General features: G+C 37.0%; 1 protein-coding gene across 1 annotated transcript in view; it reads left to right on the top strand.

Annotated features, from left to right (window-relative positions):
• Positions 1–4,466: 4,466 nt before the first annotated feature.
• The window catches only part of LOC122794239 (cyclic nucleotide-binding domain-containing protein 2-like), a 746,060-nt gene continuing 730,651 nt past the window's right edge, over positions 4,467–19,875 (top strand). The window contains exon 1 of the mRNA XM_044062478.1: positions 4,467–4,552. Coding sequence (XP_043918413.1) covers positions 4,490–4,552 — 63 coding nt within the window. The 5' untranslated portion in view covers positions 4,467–4,489. The remainder of the gene's footprint in view (positions 4,553–19,875) is intronic.

The following is a 19,875-nucleotide window of genomic DNA, read 5'->3' as shown; positions in this document are numbered from 1 at the left end:
CATACAGTTAAAGAACTGTTTAAGTTCTTTTTCACATATCATCAGGGACTCCTGGGATTCTCACAAAAAAATAAAACAGGAATACTTTGGCAATGACGTTATTTTTTCCACTATAGACGTGAAGGATTTAGTTAATGTAATACCTCACACAGAAGGAGTGGATATGTTTTATGATTTTTTTTATGTCAGCATACCAATTTTTCACATACCAAAATTTTGACTCTGAGAACTTTGATGGAACTTGTTTTGGAGAATAGTTTTGTAATCTATGAGTGTCAATTGTTCAACAGAGTACAGGTGTGGCTCTGGGTGCAGCCTGTGCCCCAGTTTTTGCGAACATAGTCCTGAATCAGTGGAAACTTTCCATAGTTTTTCCATCTACAGGGATGTCATGGTGTAAGTTTTATGGACATTACCTTGATGACATCCTGATTTTATGGAAAGGTAACCATGACCAGTTGGATGAATTTTTTTTTGTTCCTCAATTCTAGCACTACATTTCTGGAATTCACTATGGAAACTCATGTCGATTCCATCAGTTACCCTGACATCAGGATTAGCAAGGATTATACCTCTGTACAATTTTATTCTACCATATATCGAAAACCAACCTATTCAAACCTCCTTCTTCATTATGAGAGCGGACATCCTGTAAATCAGAAACGCTCCCTGGTTAAGGGGCAGGGAGTGAGGTTGGCTCGCATGACTAGAAGGATCGATGATTTTTATGCAGAAAGGGAAGTTTTATTGAATATGTTGGTACAAAGAGATTATCCTGAGCAATTTGTGTTACCTCTTCTTGATGAAGTGACTAGGAAGAAACTTGAGGGACATTTTTATCCCTTACTAGGGATTGACATCTCCAGATCGTGTGCTCCTTTGGAGAGCAGGGATTCAACCTCTGGTCATTTTCACCATGGTTTTATATTAACTTACACCCCTCAGTTCCCACTGATTCGGGACATTGTCTACAAGAACTGGTTTATTTTGGCAGGAGACAATGCCATAAGAGAGAGAGTAGGGGAAGCCCCTGTGGTAGTGTACAGAAAGGACACCAGTGTTAAAAATATCTTAGAGAGGAGGAAAGGTGTCAATACAGCTGGAGCATTAGGGAGAATGTCCAAATGCAAGCAGTGTACTCACTGCAAGTATATTTTGGAAGGTGACAGTGTTTTTCTTAATGGATATGATGGGTGAAATTTCAGTATAAGTACAACTGTAGCAGTAAGAATGTCATATATGCTGGTATTTGTCAGAAGTGTGCCTGTTTTTATATAGGCAAGACCAAAAATGCCATTTGTACACGTATTTACCAGCATTTATATGACATTAGGAAAATGAACCTAAAAATTCACAGGCCAAGCACGTCAGTACCCACCCAGGTCACAATTTTAAATTCACAGTTCTTGAACAGCTGACTATGGATGAAAGAGGAGGTCCTATGGATTACTGGCTTGAATACAAAGAACTGTTATGGCAATTAAGGGTCAATGCCCATATTTTTCCAGGATTAAATGAAATGGTTTCAATAACCAGCTTTTGAGGTTAAAAGCTGTTTTTTTTATCTAATTGTTGATTTTTTATTCAATTGTTCACTTTATGATTTTTTGTCAAAATACTAAGTTTAAAGTACATGTTGAATCATGTTTTATAGTTAGTTTGTTTTTATTTTGCATGTATAATTGTGGAGCAAATAGGGAGTCTGTACCTTTAAATGTCTATGGTGTTTTTTACAAATTGGTTTGGAATGTGTTTGTAATGAGTATTTAAGGAGTGGGGTGGAGGCACTCTGTTTTTTTCTGAAGAAGTCAACTGTAATCTGTGACGAAAGTGCTTAAGAATAAATTATATCCTTGTTTCTTGTAACACCACCCTGCTTTGTGATTTCTCAGTTTATGTTTTAAAGTTTGTATGTCTTAATGTATGTATGTTTTTCTACTGGTTATGTGAAACTATTGTATAATTAAAAATTATAATATTACATGTGTGCAAAATTGACTGTTACTGTGGAGGTTTTCTCCCTAGGCCTCTGCTAAAAATGGGTTCTGTGCTAACCCAGACAGACTATCCAGGTAAACAAATGTCAAACAAATGAATAAATAATTGTGTCATATGCCTTCTCTGAGTTTAGGAATGACCAGTTGAACTCTTTCTTTAGCTCTAGCTTAATCTCCATTATTTATCTCAGTGCAGTCATTGGGTCAGTTATGTTGGATCCTAAACTGCTCATTGCCCCTCTTGCGTTCTGCTACTCTACATATTTGTTTATCAATCACACTCTCCAGCATTTCGACTTAATGTGACTTGAGCTTGACACTTTTATACTACCAACAGTCATGAAAATTCCCTTTCTTCTTGGAAACTGGCAGTAGAATGTTTATTTTGCAGTCATCTGGGATATGCCTTTCTCTCCGTACTGCTATGAGTACCCTCAGGAGCCATTTCTAACCCTAACTCACCCAACATCTTTATCATGTCTACTGTGAGCTCATCTGAGCCTAATGCTTTCTCTGACTTCATTTTCCATAGTGCTGCTTTCACTTCTTCAAGATGGACTGTTCTTCTTTCACTGCAGAGTGTGTATGAGACAGTATATCTTTATTTCCTTAAACTTTTGTTTCTTCTGCACCAGTCAACTTCTAGATCTCCAGCATAGTCTCTGTTGACCTTCGAGCCTTCCCTGACCATTGCTTGCAGGTGACTGTGGCCACCAGTGGCTTATGCTGTAGGCTGACTATTTCACTGCGGATAACTTTACAATCTCTGATTCTTCTCCACACTTTTTCCTTACTAGGGGAAGTCTATATCAGTTGCATTTTGGCCACTCTTGTATGTGATTTTGTTACCATCTGTCTTGCAACACCATGTGTTGGCCATCCTCAAACCATTTACCAGACATAAGTCTAGAAAGGACTTTCCTGCTTTATTTCTGTTGCCCTGATCATGTGGGGCCAGGCAGTCCTCATATCCTGGTCTACCTGTCCCAGTGTTACCATTCAGGTCCTCTGTTATCAATAGCAACTCATGTTGTCCTGCTTTATGTAATAGGTACCGTAACTACTACATGAATGCACTCTTTTATTTGCCATTACAACCCTGCTGTAAGGTATAGGCTGAGATTACAAATACTAACCTGTCATTACACTGGAGTCTGACTGCAGTGAATCTATCACTAACTCTGATGACATCCCTCACTATGTTCAGAAGTGTCTACCTCACCACAATTACTACACCATTTCTAGTCTATCCTCCTCCTGACTCTGGACCTCAAGGCAAGTGGCTCTGCTGCACTGCCCTTCCACCTTGTCTCCTAGGTGCACAGGTGTCCAGTTCCCCCTTATCATCATGTCATCCACTTTCAAGTTGCTTCCTGTCAGTGAAACTATTTTCAGTCTAGTAATCTTTAGTTCATTTTAGCAGGTTGACTGTTTTTTACATCCAGCTTTTACTCAACAGAGCTATCGTAGGTAACCCAGGCAGGGCAACTGGATATCAGCTGTCCAGTAGCTTACTAAAACAGGGCTACTAAGCTTTGTGGTGGGAACACACTGGTCAGTAGTAGCACAGAGACACTACCCAACGTCAGCATGATTTCCTGGCATAGGTTGGAGTAGGGTGGGTGCTCAACCCACTTTTTACTAACAAATACCCATTTTGATGACAGTAGTCAATGCCACCAAATCACCTAGAGCTAATTTTACACTGAGTGTCTAGTCTTGACATGGAAAGCACCCTGTGGTCTATGTTCTCATATCTAGAGGATGTTGTGTGAAACAGATGCTGTCTAAAGTTGTTTGTTTACACAACTCTTTCCATGACAGGCACCAGGTTTATGCCATTGAATTTTGGGTGAGACTGAGGTGAAAACACCCAGCGTGTTTTTGGAAGGTAGGAGAAACTTCACAGACAGACAGACAGACACACACACGCACACACACACACACACACACACACACACACACACACACACACACACACACACACACACACGTGTAAACACACACACACACACACACACACACACACACACACACACACACACGCACACACACACACACAGGGACCATGTCATTACAATTTCACAGCCATGTCTTGATACTTATACAAAGTGTAGCAATTTTGCCTCGCTTTTTTACTAACCAGTCAATCTGCAGTGCAGTTTCTGCTTTTTTGTAATTTGATTTCTTTAATAAATACCCGTTGTACTGCAGAGGTTTGTTAGTTGAGATTTTCAATGTTGATTCTTAGAATCTAAGGTGTGATATTTCTTTCAGAGAACTTCACTTCAGAGAAATCAGTTGCATCAAATCAGACTTCAGTAAACTGAAGATGAAGTGAGATCCTGTTTTAACCAAAATAAATAATTGTTAACTAAATCTACCAACTATGTTATGTTAAAAATATTCCCAGCAGTCAAGGCATGTTTTGTGTTGATATTTCACCATTTATATGTTGCTTACATTTGCAGGAAGCCTGCCTGGTTACAAATATGAGGAGACCAACTTCATTGATATGTGAAACAGATGTGGAACTTATCTTGATTGGCAAAGAGGTATGTGGAGTGTTAGCATAACTTAATTTATTGACATTAGAAGCTCTGTGGCGTTTATGATGGTTTTATTAATGTCACCACTGTCTATATCCTACTGCTATTGAGGTACTGCTGTGAAAAAACAGTTGCACTTCCAACTCTTAAAAGTTAGAATGGTAATTATCATATTAGCGCCATGCAAATCAGCAATAAAGGAGGCAAACGTTTGGCATTTCTAATGACACAGAGCTGACAGTGCGCCTATACAAACAAATAACAAAGAGATTTTGAAGGTGCTGTATCTAATTAACACCAATGTGGTGTGGAATGTCACACCTCTAGCAGCCTGCACGCATCCTCGCATTCCAGAGCATTTTCTGAAAAATCCACAAAACATAAGGTAAACAAATGTAAATATTTTGTGAACAATTAAACCTATTAAAATTGTACAAATAGCAACGTTATCAGTAAAATATATTCCTTGCAGTGACGATAGTGCACTCATAGTATTTTCATAAATATAATTTATATAATACACAAACCTAGAATTATATTTTTGGTACATTTTCACACATTGTCATATCTTGGAAACTGTATAACCTAGACATATATTGCCACAACACTTTTTTTATACAGACATATAAGCTGTCATGTGACAGCATCAAATTCCTCTATGAGTGCATGTTTACTGGGATATTTACATAAATATGAAAACTTATGCTTATTATATAACTATAAATATAAATAACACAGAGTATCTCTGAAGATGTGGGACTTGCACCGCAAATATAAACACCAGTTTTATATCTAAGGTTTCACCTGTCATGCAACAGTTTGTAAGTCACTTGTCTTTGAAGTATTGAGTAGATGTGGAAATAGTGCTTATCTTCATAATTACTAACAACTAGCAATATCTCCAATATAGTATGATACAAATGGACATTGACAATAAATTTTCCTGTCTCACACCATGACATTCCACACTGTACTCTTCAATATATGTAGGTCTTCCAGTTATAAAATATGAACATAAATATGAAGACATGAATAATAAGTGGCAAACAGTGATTCATTTCTCTGCACTGCAGGACAATTTTGTTAATTAGTTCTTGGCCTTCCTAATATTGCCTATTACTATTATCTGACAAGTCACTTAGTTAAAGAAGCCAGACCCAAAAAAATGTCTAAACTCCATAAAGATCAATGGGTGCTAACTGGAAATATACAAAAAAGGTGCTGTAGGCTTGAATGAGGTATGTCTCTTACTACAGTATTGTGATGTTTTATATTTTATATTTGTCCAGAACGTATTTCTTTTTGATGTAAAGTCTGTTGCTATAGAAGTTCCACCACATTGATTTAATTTTGAACTTGCCAGTGCACTTGCATTGGAAGGATATGCTCGTCTCAGGTGATCTATTCAAGAGGAAGTAAAATTTAGAGGAATAGGCAGTAGCTTTAGTTGCAAAGATTACTTGTGAGACCATTTGTGATCATCCATAAGATCAGTAAATGGTTATTGACTGGTTTTAGCATAATCCCTAAAGCAGACAAGTCATTAATGGTTAGAAAGCAGGTTTTCAAGGAGAAAGTCACAGCAAGATGGTCATATTTGTGAAGGGAAGGGATATAAAGCAGGATGGTACAAATGAGAAGTATGTTAGTGAGGTGAAATTCTAGAAGTCTGACACATCTGTCAGCAGGTAACAGTTTGGTCAATCGGGAATAAATCAAATTCTCTGGCTATCTTATTATACACCAGCTTATCTACCATATAAAACTTTTTAGAGTCATGGGACTACATACTGCCCTTAGACTATCCTTTTGCCTGCATTTCAGCACTAAACACTTTGAGGCAGTGCACCAACTACCAAAAGCTTGCTGACAATCATTTGCTTCAACCATGTGATGAATGTGCATATGAGAAGTATACCTACTAAACTGAGAGGCTAAACTTTTATCCAAATGTAAATCTTCAATACCTGTTGGGTTGTTAATACCACATATGCCTCACCTTCGTATTCAACTCACCAAAAATAAACCTTCTTTTTATGGGGTACTTAAGAAACCTCTCCCTAAGTCTGAAAGGCCTCTAAGGTATAATCATGGCACACATAATCCTCAGCAGCACAGAAACATTCCACCAGCTGCACCTTACAGCTTCTAGGGCCAGCCACTACTTACAGAAATATTCTAGTCATTGATGACTCCATTGTGAGAGACATAGATGCACCACACCCCAGAATAAGCAAAAAAAAAAAAAAAAGAGTGATGGTAGGCTACATCTCAGGTGCCAGGATATAACAAGATACTAGCTACTAGGGCACTGAAGTTCCTTATCTCTAGGTACACCTACAACATGGTTGTTACTCATGTGGGTATAAATGACTTGAGGCACACTTCTTTGGATTATATGAAGAGAGATCATAACTAAGAATGATGACGCAATATAAACAAAAGATAACTGACTACACTGATTAGATTATTTATTGCTGTCATTCTGAGGTGATCCAATGTCAGACATCCTGGAAGGAGATAGTTGACAGGCACATTTGTTATGAAGGTAATGACCTGAACCTCTCTCTCCAGAGCTTTTGTATATTAGCCAAGATTTTCCATCTATATAGTGTATTTTATGCAATTTTAGTCTGCTACATTTACAAACCTAGCAAAAACAAATCAGGACAACAGAAAAGAAAACAGTTTTGCTCAATACTAGAAGTCTTAGTAAAAAATTGTCCTTCTCAGAAGACCTTCTAACCATATGAAATATTAACACCTGTGTTTTCACTAAAAATCTGTTTCATTTCAGGGCCACTACACCCTCCCTCCATAACAGGATTTAATGCCTACAACTCACTTGTTCAGATCCTCTACTAAGAGTGTTGTTTTTTTATCAGTGGTGGTGAGTTCACATTCCTTCACGGCTTTATCATATCCAAATTTATATGGTAAGATAATAACATTGAGCTCCTCCACTTCCTAGTAACAAGATAATTTACCATATTTACCGAACTACAGAACCCCCTTTATGACACACCCAAAACTACAGAGCATAGCTAAATAATCTTGACTGTCTTACCACTGAACCATATACTGTTATTAAGGGTGATTTTAGCAATCTTTCTATAAACGGAAACACCTATATTGCTATAAATAAATATAAAAAGTGTTTCCTAGATTTTCAAAAGAGTACAAACTGTCTAAATAAGCTAATGTACACCCCGACCAGGAGCTCAAATTTACTGGATCTGGCCATTATAAATATAGCATCATTATGCCTTATGTCCATGGGTATGTCATCTGTGATCATATCTGAACACCATTCAGTGGTTTTCACCATTAGGATCCAATCAAAAATGCCCACAAACCCTATTGTCTTTATAGATTTCTCTAAGGTGAACTTACTGCCACTAGATAATAGCCTAAATTGGTTTAAGAACTCTGATCTCATTGAGGACACAGTAACAAATACTCCTGCCACAGACAGTACATGTGAACAAAATAGGATTGAGGGCACACCGCCCTGTAAAAGGATCATTATTAGTGAGGCATTCCAGGGTGTGGTATTGGGGCTGTTCTTATTTGGTATTTACAGCTCTGGTACAAACACGTATAATCACAACATCAACCATTTAATGATAAAGCTTTCAGATAAAATCCTTCATCAGTATAATGAATTAACTTAAGAACTCATTTAAATGGAAAAGTAAAATAAACACATGACATCACACAGCCAATAAAATTGTTTAAAAGACAATTATCTCAAACACATTTGCCTATACTTTAAAATAGGTTTTAAAGAGACCATCTTATTTATACCGGGGGCATGGTCGGCATTTAAGCATAAGATCCAGTCATACTCCCTAACCTCCAGTTTATTATTTAAGTCTCCACCTCTTAGAGCTCTAAAAAACACATCCAAAACCCTAAAAGAAAAGTTATGAGCATCACACTTTTCACTTATATGTTGAGCCAAAGCATTTGTACAAATCCCTCTACGTATCTGTGATCTATGCTCCACCATTCTATCCCTTAATCGGCAAGTAGATTTCCCCACATAAAATGCAGGACAAGTCCTGCAAGTGACCAAATAAATAATGTTATCAGTATTACAAGTAGCATAATGTTTTACAAAATACATCTTATTAGTACTAGGATGTATAAAACATTCATCTCTATTTATTTAAGCACAACTAGAGCAATTATAGCAAGGGACAGTCCCAATTTTACTTGATATTCTTCTTATTTGCTGATATAAATTTTTATAACAAAGTCATCTCTTTAAATTCGGACAATTCTTATATGCAAAACTGAAAAAAAGATTAATATGCTAAGTTGGCTCAGGAAGGGTCAACAAAATGCACCAATTATCTGTTATTATAGCTTCTATTCTTCTACTAACCATATTGAATGTTGTAACATAGAATAATTTATTAATCTTATCCCTAACAGTAACTTCAGAGGGTGTAGAAGCAAGATAGGTTTTACATCTATTGTTTCTCTCAATGTATCATGATAAACATTCTCCAACAAACATTCATCATAACCCTTTTCAATAAACTGTTTCATCATCTCCTGCAACTGGAGAGATAAAAGAGTATTATCAGTATTAAGTCTAGAAACTCGAGTAAATTGTGCTTTCACAATACTTTTAAATGCAAACTGTGCATGCATACTCCGCCTATTAAAATAATTATTCTTATATGATGGTTTCTTATACACGGTTGAATTCAATCCCCATTCATTAACAAAAAGTTCGACATCTAAGACATTTATCCTAGAGCTCGAATAAGTCAACTTAAACTTTAAAAAGCTAGTAGTGGAGTTAATATAATCATAAATTGTATTAATTCCTGCTCATTACCACTCCATATGAGGAAAATATCATCCACAAATCTTTGAAAAAAATAATATATTAGAACCATATAAAGAATTATTAAAAATATATTCATCTTCCCATTTTTTTCAAAGTAAGATTTGCGTATGTATTACATAGCTACACCTGGTAAGGTATTCTGAATTCTTTGAAGGGGCTTTATAATTGGCTGTAATATGATAAATAATTTTATTGAGTATTACAGAGAATTTAACCAGTTCTAAATTTGTATCATAGGCAATCTGGTGAGAAGGAATGGGGTTATTCATAAATATCTTTCTACACCATACCTCTTATTTGATTTGAATGTACAGTAGGAATGGTCTTCTTGAAAAGAGGTGTGCTTACCACTACCCTAGAACCAGATTTTTCTAATTGTACAGTGCTGAGGTTCTTAAGGGTAAGGATGGTTTCAGGGTCAGACATTTTGTTATTTAGGCTTCTGACTCCAAACTGGAATTTAACATGTCAGGGTATCTATCATAGGTTCATAGGTTGGTACTAGGCTATCGACCCTAGAGCCTCTACAAGCCTAGCCATAACAATTACCTGGCTATCAGATAAATTCTGCATAAAAAAGGCACTATGGAAGTAGCAAAAGTTTGAGACAGTATGCATAAATATAGTACTGACAGTGCATTGATATACTATCACAAGCAAAAGCTAAAATGCCCTGGTTAGAGTAAAAAAGAACAGCAGTAAAGGACCTCATGCTTCAAATGTTGCAATATTTCAGTGGCAGAGCACCCAGAAGAGTGATTCATATGGTCTAGGTTCAAAACCTAGCTAGAACAGCCACTTCTTTAATGTTATGCTCCTGGATTTTAACCAAGGCCTTTGCTCCTAAATCTTCTAATTAATGAACTTTGGTTTAGGAAGCCCGTTGATGCACATTTTGCTTTCCCCTCATTGTCTGATTACATGACATATTGACATCTTGTGTTGGGGAAGAAAGCAGAGCATAGCAAGGCTATTTGGTGCTCTCAGCTATTTCCTAAACTGGTGCCCCCAACTCAAACTTTATGATCCCAAAGATAAGAAAAAAAGCTCTTCTGCAAGTGTAACAAATTGATCATTACAACTGTAACAAACACTGTGCTACATTACTAGCACACTGAGCATTTAACTGCAACCTCGAATGTATTATTGGGATTCATTTATGAAATTCTGATGCCCTTGTGGCATCTTAAATTAATGCCACTACTGCACACACACTCCCTGCTGAAGTAATGGTTACCTACTGCTGTATTACTCGTAATGGTAAATGTACATTTTGTTAAATGCTGCATGTTTAAGAGAATGCAATTTACCTTAGCAGCGTAAAGTACAGTTTTGCTCTGCAGAGCTCGATCGTGTTTCCTTGACTTCATTTTTTTATGTTCATAGCTAATTACTAGGCTAACTACACATGTGGGCCATTCTAAGTCTAGTCAGTTTTCCTCAAAAGTGAGAGCCAAACCATATACCTTGTGTCTGTAAGGTAAACAGCATAACCATTATCCCAAGTTAGCCTTGATAGTTGCAAAAGTACCTGTATGGCAGAGAATTCCTACTTTGTGCAGAAATGATTTGACCAGTTCAGTTTGTAAGCACTTGTATGCGAGTCATTCAGTTGCTGACTTGTCCCCATCCCAGCTCTGCCTCAGATGTGGTAGCTAGCTCTAGTCAGCAATGTTGTACTTACACCAACTATTCTGAAAATAAGTGGCAAAATTCTGAAATGCATTAATTTCTTAAAGAATAGCACAGTAAAAATATATATATATATTTTTGGCCTGCACTGAACACTGTATTCTTTAAAAATCTTATGTATTTCGTAGAATTTCACATTTTATGTATATGTGAGTATATGCATGTGTATGTAGAAATAATTTTGTTCTACCTACCTTTATATATATATATATATATATATATATATATATATATATATATATATATATATATATATATGCCTTCATCCATCCATACACACGTACAATATATATATATATATATATATATATATATATATATATATATATATATATACACAATTTGGTTTTGTGAAGGGTAGATCATGCCTGATCTACCTGGTTGACTTCATTGAGTCAGTCACCAGACCTGTGGATGAGGGCAGGGCAGTTCATACAGCCTACTTCGATCTGGCCAAGACCTTTGATACTATTCCCACTCAGGAATTATTGATAGGCTCATCAAACTAGGCTTCAACCACTGTATCATTAGGTGGGCTGCAAACTGGCTCACTGATAGAACCAACAGTGTGAAAGTAGTAGACTCCAAGTTAGACTGCTGACCAGTCACTAGTGGAGTCCCACAGGGATCGGTCCTGGGTCCTGTCCTGTTTGGCATCTACTTTTCAGGAGTCCAGGCCAACACAGAGGGACTCTGACTGACCAAGTTTGCTGATGATTGCAAGCTGGGACCTGGGAGCCATTATTAACTCCCAAAGTGATGTAGAAATCCTACAGAAAGGCCTCACTGAGACCAATGACTGGTGTCGAAACCATGGCCTTAAGCTTAATGCCAAAAAATGTGTCATAATTCCCTTTGGGAAAAACTCATTTTCCATTAATTACCACATTGATGGTAGCCCACTGAACACTGAGATCTAGGGACACAGGTTGACAGCAACCTCTCCTTCGACCACCACATTGCCACTGTGGTTAGAAAGTCCTTCTATGAATATATATATATATATATATATATATATATATATATATATATATATATATATATATATATATAACAGTGGTAGATGGGGACAAGACCAGGGTACTGTCTGGGCATATGGGGGCAGAGTAAGTTGTACTTGAAAAAGTGGAGAGGCTTAACCCACAAAAAAGCAGGTAGACCTCATCAGACTTCCAGCAGGTCACTTCATTGCAGCAAGTTAGCATCAAGCTCACATGCTACCACTTCCTCATGATCACCAGCACCATTGCCCACACTGATCCTGGGACATGTGAATGATGCATTTCACCAATTATAAGTCAGGGTCCACAATGCTACTATGGGAAATATCACAAGGTGCAATTCAATAGCATGTGTTTGACATGAATAATGTAACTGTTTAGAATGAGAGAAAGGGATAAAAAACAAAAAAAAAAATGGAAGGGAACTGCTGACTATAATGTAAAACAATACTGAGGCCTTACTAAACATGGGGGATGTATTATTTCAGTAGCACAAATAAATCCTGCCAGCAGCAGTAGCAAAGTTGATACTTCACCCTCAGCATTGCACAAATGATGATTCCTGCTACTTCTGATGACACAAGGGATGGTGTTTATTACAGAAGGAATTAATCTGATGTGCAGCATCTTAATAAAGAAAAAAAATCTTATATATCTGGAAAAAAGTGCAGATACAGTAGAACATGCTAAAAGAAATGCAATATATTTTCATTTCTAATGGACATGAGCATGTCCTGTAAACAGTAAGGTGGAATACTGTACAAATACATGCTTACATACACAAATTTCTTAACTCAAGTTCTCTCTGTGCAACTCTCAAGTAATGATCTTTCCTGCGTGAGCAGTATGACTGTGAAACAAAATACCTAAATATTTTTATTGCAGGCCCCAAAACTTACCACATAAAACAATACAGTACAAATTGTCATATTCAATTTTTTGCTTCCTGCTCAGTCAGTGGAAGTCACTGCTCAGATGTCTGTGAACAGACAGAAATGATAGTCAATGGAAACTGCCACTAAAATATATATATATATATATATATATATATATATATATATATATATATATATATATATTTACTATTGTTTGTGCGAACAACATTCTATCGGCTGCAATGTGCCGAAAAACAGAATGTCGGACGCACAAGCAGTTTTGCACCAGATAGTCGACTCCACTTATGCGAATGCACAACTGCATTCGCATAAGTAGAAATCGACTATCTGCACGGAGATTGCGGTACAGTGAGGAGTAGAAATTCATCCACATCCCCACTGTAGTGTGATCTAGGAGTTAGAATATATAAGCAGGGGGGGTGGGGGGCATAGACCCCCCCAAATAGGGGTGCAGGGGGGCTTGCCCCCCCTGCAAAAACGTGATAGCTGTATAGGAGTTTGATTTACATCAGCTCCTATACAGCTATCATGTGGTGGTTTCGAAAATAATGTCGAGTCAAATGCGTCAAGCATTTGGTTCGACATTGTGTAAGGTATTTTTTTAACTTTCGGTATTACCAAATAAATAAACAATAGTAAACCATATATATATATATATATATATATATATATATATATATATATATATATAGTTTACTATCACATGTTCGACACTACTGTGGCCGAAAGTGCAGATATCTGAAGAAAATGTTCGGAACTCACAACACTGACCACAGCAAATGCTGAACTGAGCATTTCAGTGAAGTCGAATGTCAAAGTAGAATGAAAAAAAAGTTAGAATGAGTTAATCTGTGTATATATCTGAGCTTTCTTGTCTGGTGAGCATGCAGTAGGCATCTGCGGTTTAGGTTCAGACAAGACAAGTAACTCACAACAAGAAATATCTAGGCTGGCAGCTATAGCAAGCATTTTTGCCAGTTGCAAAGTAGAAAAAAATGGCATAGCACCACCTTTTATTATGCCTTTGCATACGGTGCTGAAATGCATTATAAAATATGAATTGTGAACAAGAGGGAAGAGGGCTAATTGGCATAAGAAGTTCCAAGGCTGTTCTCACTTGCATCTCATTTACTGTTGATTTGCATAAATCTATTGACAGTGGCTGAACCTAAGCACAGCTGCCTTTTGTGAATGGTGCTGAGGCTTTGCTTTGTGTGCCCTGCAAAATGACTATGATACCACCCCTAGTCTGATATATTAACAAGGATATGAGCTTGAGTCCACCTGGAGAAACTCAGTGGTTGACAGGCATTGATGGAAAAAGCATGAAGGGAAAAAGAAAAAGTGAAAAGATAAATTATCCTGTATAGCAGTTTGCACAGTTTCTATTTAGTACTATCTTCATAAATCGTATATTTCTGTTCTCCGAAACCTTAACTGTTTCTGCAAAGAAGCAAGTCTTGCTTATTCACTGGTCTGACTACCAATTTGTGGACAGCAGAGTCTTTCCCATCCCCCGTAAATACTTTTCCAAGAATGGTACCAATAAAGGCCATCAGCAGAAGTGCTAGTAAAATGTTTATTCCATCCTAACACTTCAGTGTCAGAGAACTTCAGAGGGTTTACAGAGCACACAACTCAGGAGCATTTACGTTGAACATCAGGGAGAATGGACCTAGGTGCTATTTTATCAACTGATGCAGAAGTGGGTAGCTACTGTTAAGTGTTAAAAAGTACTAAGGTAAATGTCTGGATCTTGTGATGCATAAAAAGAAATTCTGAGGCAGCTGGTAAGCTCACAGCAATAGGTGTGAGTAATATCTGGATTTAATCACACTTGGTATGTAGATTTGATTCACTGAATTGTACTTTCAGGCCAAATTATACCAGGTGTGAGTAAATCAGGGCATAAACTATAATCATGGACTACAAATTATGCTATGCATTGCATGAAGTAAGAAGTGACCTAAAGGCACATGATCGGCACCAGTCAAGTATCTTGTATATTAGACCAGTTTATAGTGTTTATAATTTGTAGTATATTGTATAGTGCCTGTGGGTTTGGTGTGTTAATTCATATAATATGATTCAGTTATATTTAGAAATTACTAATCAGATATGCTGCTTACTGGGGAAATGCAAATGGCAAACTATCTACATTTCCTTGCTAAGAGGCACTGTTTCTTTTACAATATGGTTACTGCTGGTCTTTCTGAAAGTATTTATGGAACTAACAGGTGGGTAGTGTCTTCACCCACTGAAATGACCCTTTGAATCTTGACCATTGTATAATACCTTATACCATGTTGTTTGTTAAACATCATTTGTGTTAAGTGCTGCATTGAGCAGGAGTTTAATGCATGTGAATGCTGTATTAAATTAAATGTCATCTACTCAGATTACATTTCTACAGCACATGTAGAAGGCAGTAACTTCAAGCTTAAAGATGGTGTTTGGGTTGCTGTTATAAATGAATGACTGTTTTTAATTATCATTACAGTTAGAATTATGGTTAGCTTTAGTGTTAGTTTTGGGGTTATAGTTAGGGTTAGGGTGATGGTTAAGGTTAGCACTGGATACAGATTTAGGGTGAAGGTTAGTGATGGAGTTAGGCTTCAGGTTACGAGGTTTGGCAGTTTGTGTCCTGTTTGGGAATTGTGGGAAATTTACATCCTACAAGAAATATGATGACAATTGTGTATTGGTATGCTTTGTACATTCATTTTTTGAAACTTTGGACTCAGATTTTTTTTTCAACTAAATTTGTTTCTAAGTAGATATGGTAGAACCAGTGAAAACAATTAAATGCACAGGTAAGCAGGATCTTTCTAAGGAGGAGATATCCAAACACAGTACATCACAAGAAAAATATAGAAGGATGAATGACTCACTAATTCCCAAAGACAGTTACTGATAACAGTCTGAGGTTCAGGAAGAAGCTATGGAATCAAGAAAAGATGTTGAAAGAAAGAAAACTTGGAAAAGGTATAGCATGATTTTAGTATGGTATACAGAAGAAACATGGGACAGGTATAATATGGTTTTAGTAGGGTATAGAAGGAAACATGGGATGGGTTTAACATGCGTCCACTAGGGTGTAAGAGTAAAATGTGGGATAGATGTAAAAGGATTCTACTAGGGTTTAGAAGGAAAACACAGGATAGGAGTTGCATGGTTTCACTAAGATATAGAAGTCAAAAACGGGCTAGATATTATGATTCCAGTAGGTTGTAGAAGGAAATGTGGGGTAGGTGTAACACGATTCCAATAGGGTATAAAAGGGAACATAGGTTCATAGGTTCAAAGGTACTTACTTGGCTATTTATTTGTGAGGATCTTAAGAAACATAGCCTTACACTCAAGTTTTTAGCCCTCATATTTTGTGTGCGAATGACCCAGAGTGGTGAGCAGAAGAAGGATATGTTGAGACATTAAAATGGGATAAGTGGAGCATAATTTCAGTAGGGACTAGAAGGAAAACATGGGATGCATGCAGCATAATTACAGTAGAGGGTAGAAGAAACACGGGATAGATAAAGAATGATTCCAGCAGGGTGTAGAAGAAAATCATGGGATAGGTGTAACATGACTCCAGTAGGGTAAAGAATGGAAAGTATGGGATAGGTGCAACATGATTCCAATAGGGTGTAGAAGGAAAACATGGGATAAATGTAGCAAGATTCCACCAGAATGTTGAAGGAAAACACAGGATATGTATAGTATGATCTTCGTGGGGTACAAAAGGAAGTAGAATATTGCTCAACAGCGATCTGTTATGTTATTTGTCTAGCAAGTAGGGAAGTATTCACAGTGGGTGAGTTTGGCATAATGGTTAAGGTCTTCACCTTATAAAGACAAGGTAGAGGGTTTGATCCTAACCCGAGGTTGCTGGCTAAGCTCAAAATAGGCCTTTGGCACAGCGAGCCTAGTATTCACATTCACAAGAAGCCATTCTGTACAATAGACACAAAGAACACATATTACAAATAGTATTCTTCTGCATACACATTATAGATTTATTACAGGTAGCATACCACATAGCCTTCCAACAAATCCAAGCCATACTAAAAGAAAAAAGCAGTGCAGCTACCAAAATGTATATTAAACTGTTCATCATTTTTTTATCACTACTTAGGGGTGATTCATGTCGTAAAATTATGTTCAATGTATAACAATCCTCTCTGCATATAAAAGCAATTAAGAAGCAAGCATACATTCACTGAGTCCATTTATTTTAACTCAACATTTCTCACATACAAGGGAACTGTAGAATTACTTAGACCATTCAAAAACCAAAAGAAAGCCAGCTTCATATACTGTCACCGATCTAAGATAATTGTTATGTTTTGTACCTTCCAAACTTCTCATGCTTTCACTTGTGTACCCTGTCCCATTAACATCAAACCTGATGGTCTCACTCAGCCTGCCAGCCTATTCCTAGCCTCACATCTTACAGCAATATTGTTACTCTGCATGGCTTTAACCTTCATCTTACAACATCCCATATTGTGCCTCTGCTAAGTTTTAACCTTTGTTTCTGGACAATATCATCCTACTCACCTAACCAGTATTCTCAGACACATGTTATCATATATTGGAAATGAAAGATCCTTTCCTTCACCATCTTCTTTCTAGACTTTGTCTATCTGTAATTTCACCCAACCCATGGGATACAGTAAACCTATCTGCAATTCTTTCCCCCCTTCCTGTAATCATACATGATCACACTGGCTCTTTTACATGCCTGCCATATATCTGACTGTGATTACTCTAACCTCTTCTCCACAATCCCTTTCCAGATACACTCTTGTCATGCTTATCGCGTGGTGGCTACACTCCTGTCACATGTGCTTATTGTTGGTGGTTACACTCCTGTCACATGTACTTATTGTTGGTGGTTACACTCCTGTCACATGTGCTTATTGTTGGTGGATACACTCCTGTCACATGTGCTTATTGTTGTTGGATACACTCCTGTCACATGTGCTTATTGTTGGTGGTTACACTCCTGTTATGTGCTTATTGTTGGTGGTTACACTCCTGTCACGTGCTTATTGTTGGTGGTTACACTGCTGTCACATGTGCTCATTGTCTGATGGTTCATCAGTGACTCAAACACAAAGCTTCTGTCATCATTTCTAGGACTATCTCCAATACACCACACAGATGCTTTCTGGGGCCTACCATTTATAGACATATGTACATCTGTCATATTACAAGAAAGACAGTGCTAATAATTTTAGTGTTTACAGGTTGAAATGCATGCTTACACTATGTACTTTACTTTCCACCATTGCAGTGTGTTTCATTTTTGTATCAGTTCTCTGAAATCATTTGTTTTATTTCCCAATATGTTCTTCATATAGCCAGGTGCTCCTATGTAGTATTATGTATCAGCTTTGGCTAACATTATCTTTTTTATACGTCTAGAACTGACAGGTTTGGTTCCTGAAAAATTATATGAAGGGATTATTAATAAAAATAAAGTATTTTGCTAAATATTTGTCATCATGCAACAGTATAAGTGCTTTTAATTGTTGCAACAATTAATAACTCATTCAATAAATGGAAATTCAGTTCTTCCGTACCCTGTGTTACAATAATTTCTCAACTATGGAATAATTTGATCCCATAGTTGCTGTTAGCTTATTGAAGAGGAAAACAAGAACTGCAGCAATACATTTTGCATTAGCAATATGTCTACCCTTTCATGGCTCCAGTGCTGAGCATAGGTCAGTGAGCTAAGGGAAGCTGTTAAGACTTCACTCATTCAGCTATTTCCCTATTAGTTGGGATGTGACATTCAAAACAGTGGCATATTAATACAAGGCAAGCACTATTTTTATATTTTATCATGAATGTTTTATAACTCCCAGGTCTTGTGGTTGAAATAAATGAACAAAGCTCACAGAGCTTGGTGCTGGCTTGATCATGCTGTGTGTGGGTTCCCAGCAATAATTTTAATTATTTATGTGCACCATAACTGCAGTCATGACAAGTGGTACTGTTAAATATCAAACCATTTTAATGTGCGTGCCTCTTCTTCCTGTCAACACATAGGGATTAATCACATTGGGAAGTCCTTTATTAAGAACATATTGCATGCATAGAATGGAACTAGTACATGCTACTGATGTATTTTCAAAAATCTATATCCTTTTATTGATATATTGTGGAGAAGATTGTAGTAAACCGTGTAAGTATCACAACAGTATTTGCAAGTGATTCTTATTTAATTTTAATGTATATATTTATTTATTTTATTTAAATTATTTGTCAATCAGACATGTCCACCGGATACAAACATACCTCTTCAGGGGCAACCTTGGAGCTCTGTCTGGTTAAGAGACTTGCTCAGAGTCAAACAGTTTGCAAATGGAACTGAGGGAATCAAACCCTTTACTACCATATGACTTGGTAACACGTCATTGCTATTCTGTTAAAGATATAATAATAATAATAATAATAATAATAATAATAATAATAATGACAATAATAATAGTGGCAGCAGGCCTAAGAGCAATGAGATCATGTTTAGAGTACAAATGGCATAGGGTTCGAATCCAGCTTAATCTAATTAAGACTTGTGCCTTTGCACTTGCATTAAATACCGAGCTCTCTAGCTGGTGTACTTAGTTAGGCAGGGGCTCTAATCTCACTGCAGTCAACTGGTGTGTGTCTAGTCAGAAGAGCATAACTTTGTATCCTACAGTCAGCAGTACAGTCCCATGGCATACAAACATTTGTGGGGAGGGTTTGTCATAATGGTTAAGGTCTTTTCACTTCATAGGCACAAGATCCAGAGTTTGATTCTGATCTAGGGTTATTGGCTAAGCTTAATATTACCATTGAATGCAGTTAATCTAGTATTCACCT

This window comes from Protopterus annectens, chromosome 2.part1 (genome assembly GCF_019279795.1).
Source record: "Protopterus annectens isolate FY-2018-M chromosome 2.part1, PAN1.0, whole genome shotgun sequence".
In the NCBI taxonomy this organism is placed as follows: domain Eukaryota; kingdom Metazoa; phylum Chordata; order Ceratodontiformes; family Protopteridae; genus Protopterus; species Protopterus annectens.
The sequence above is the reverse complement of the archived record's forward strand: the minus strand, read 5'-3'. Positions and strand labels throughout refer to the sequence as shown.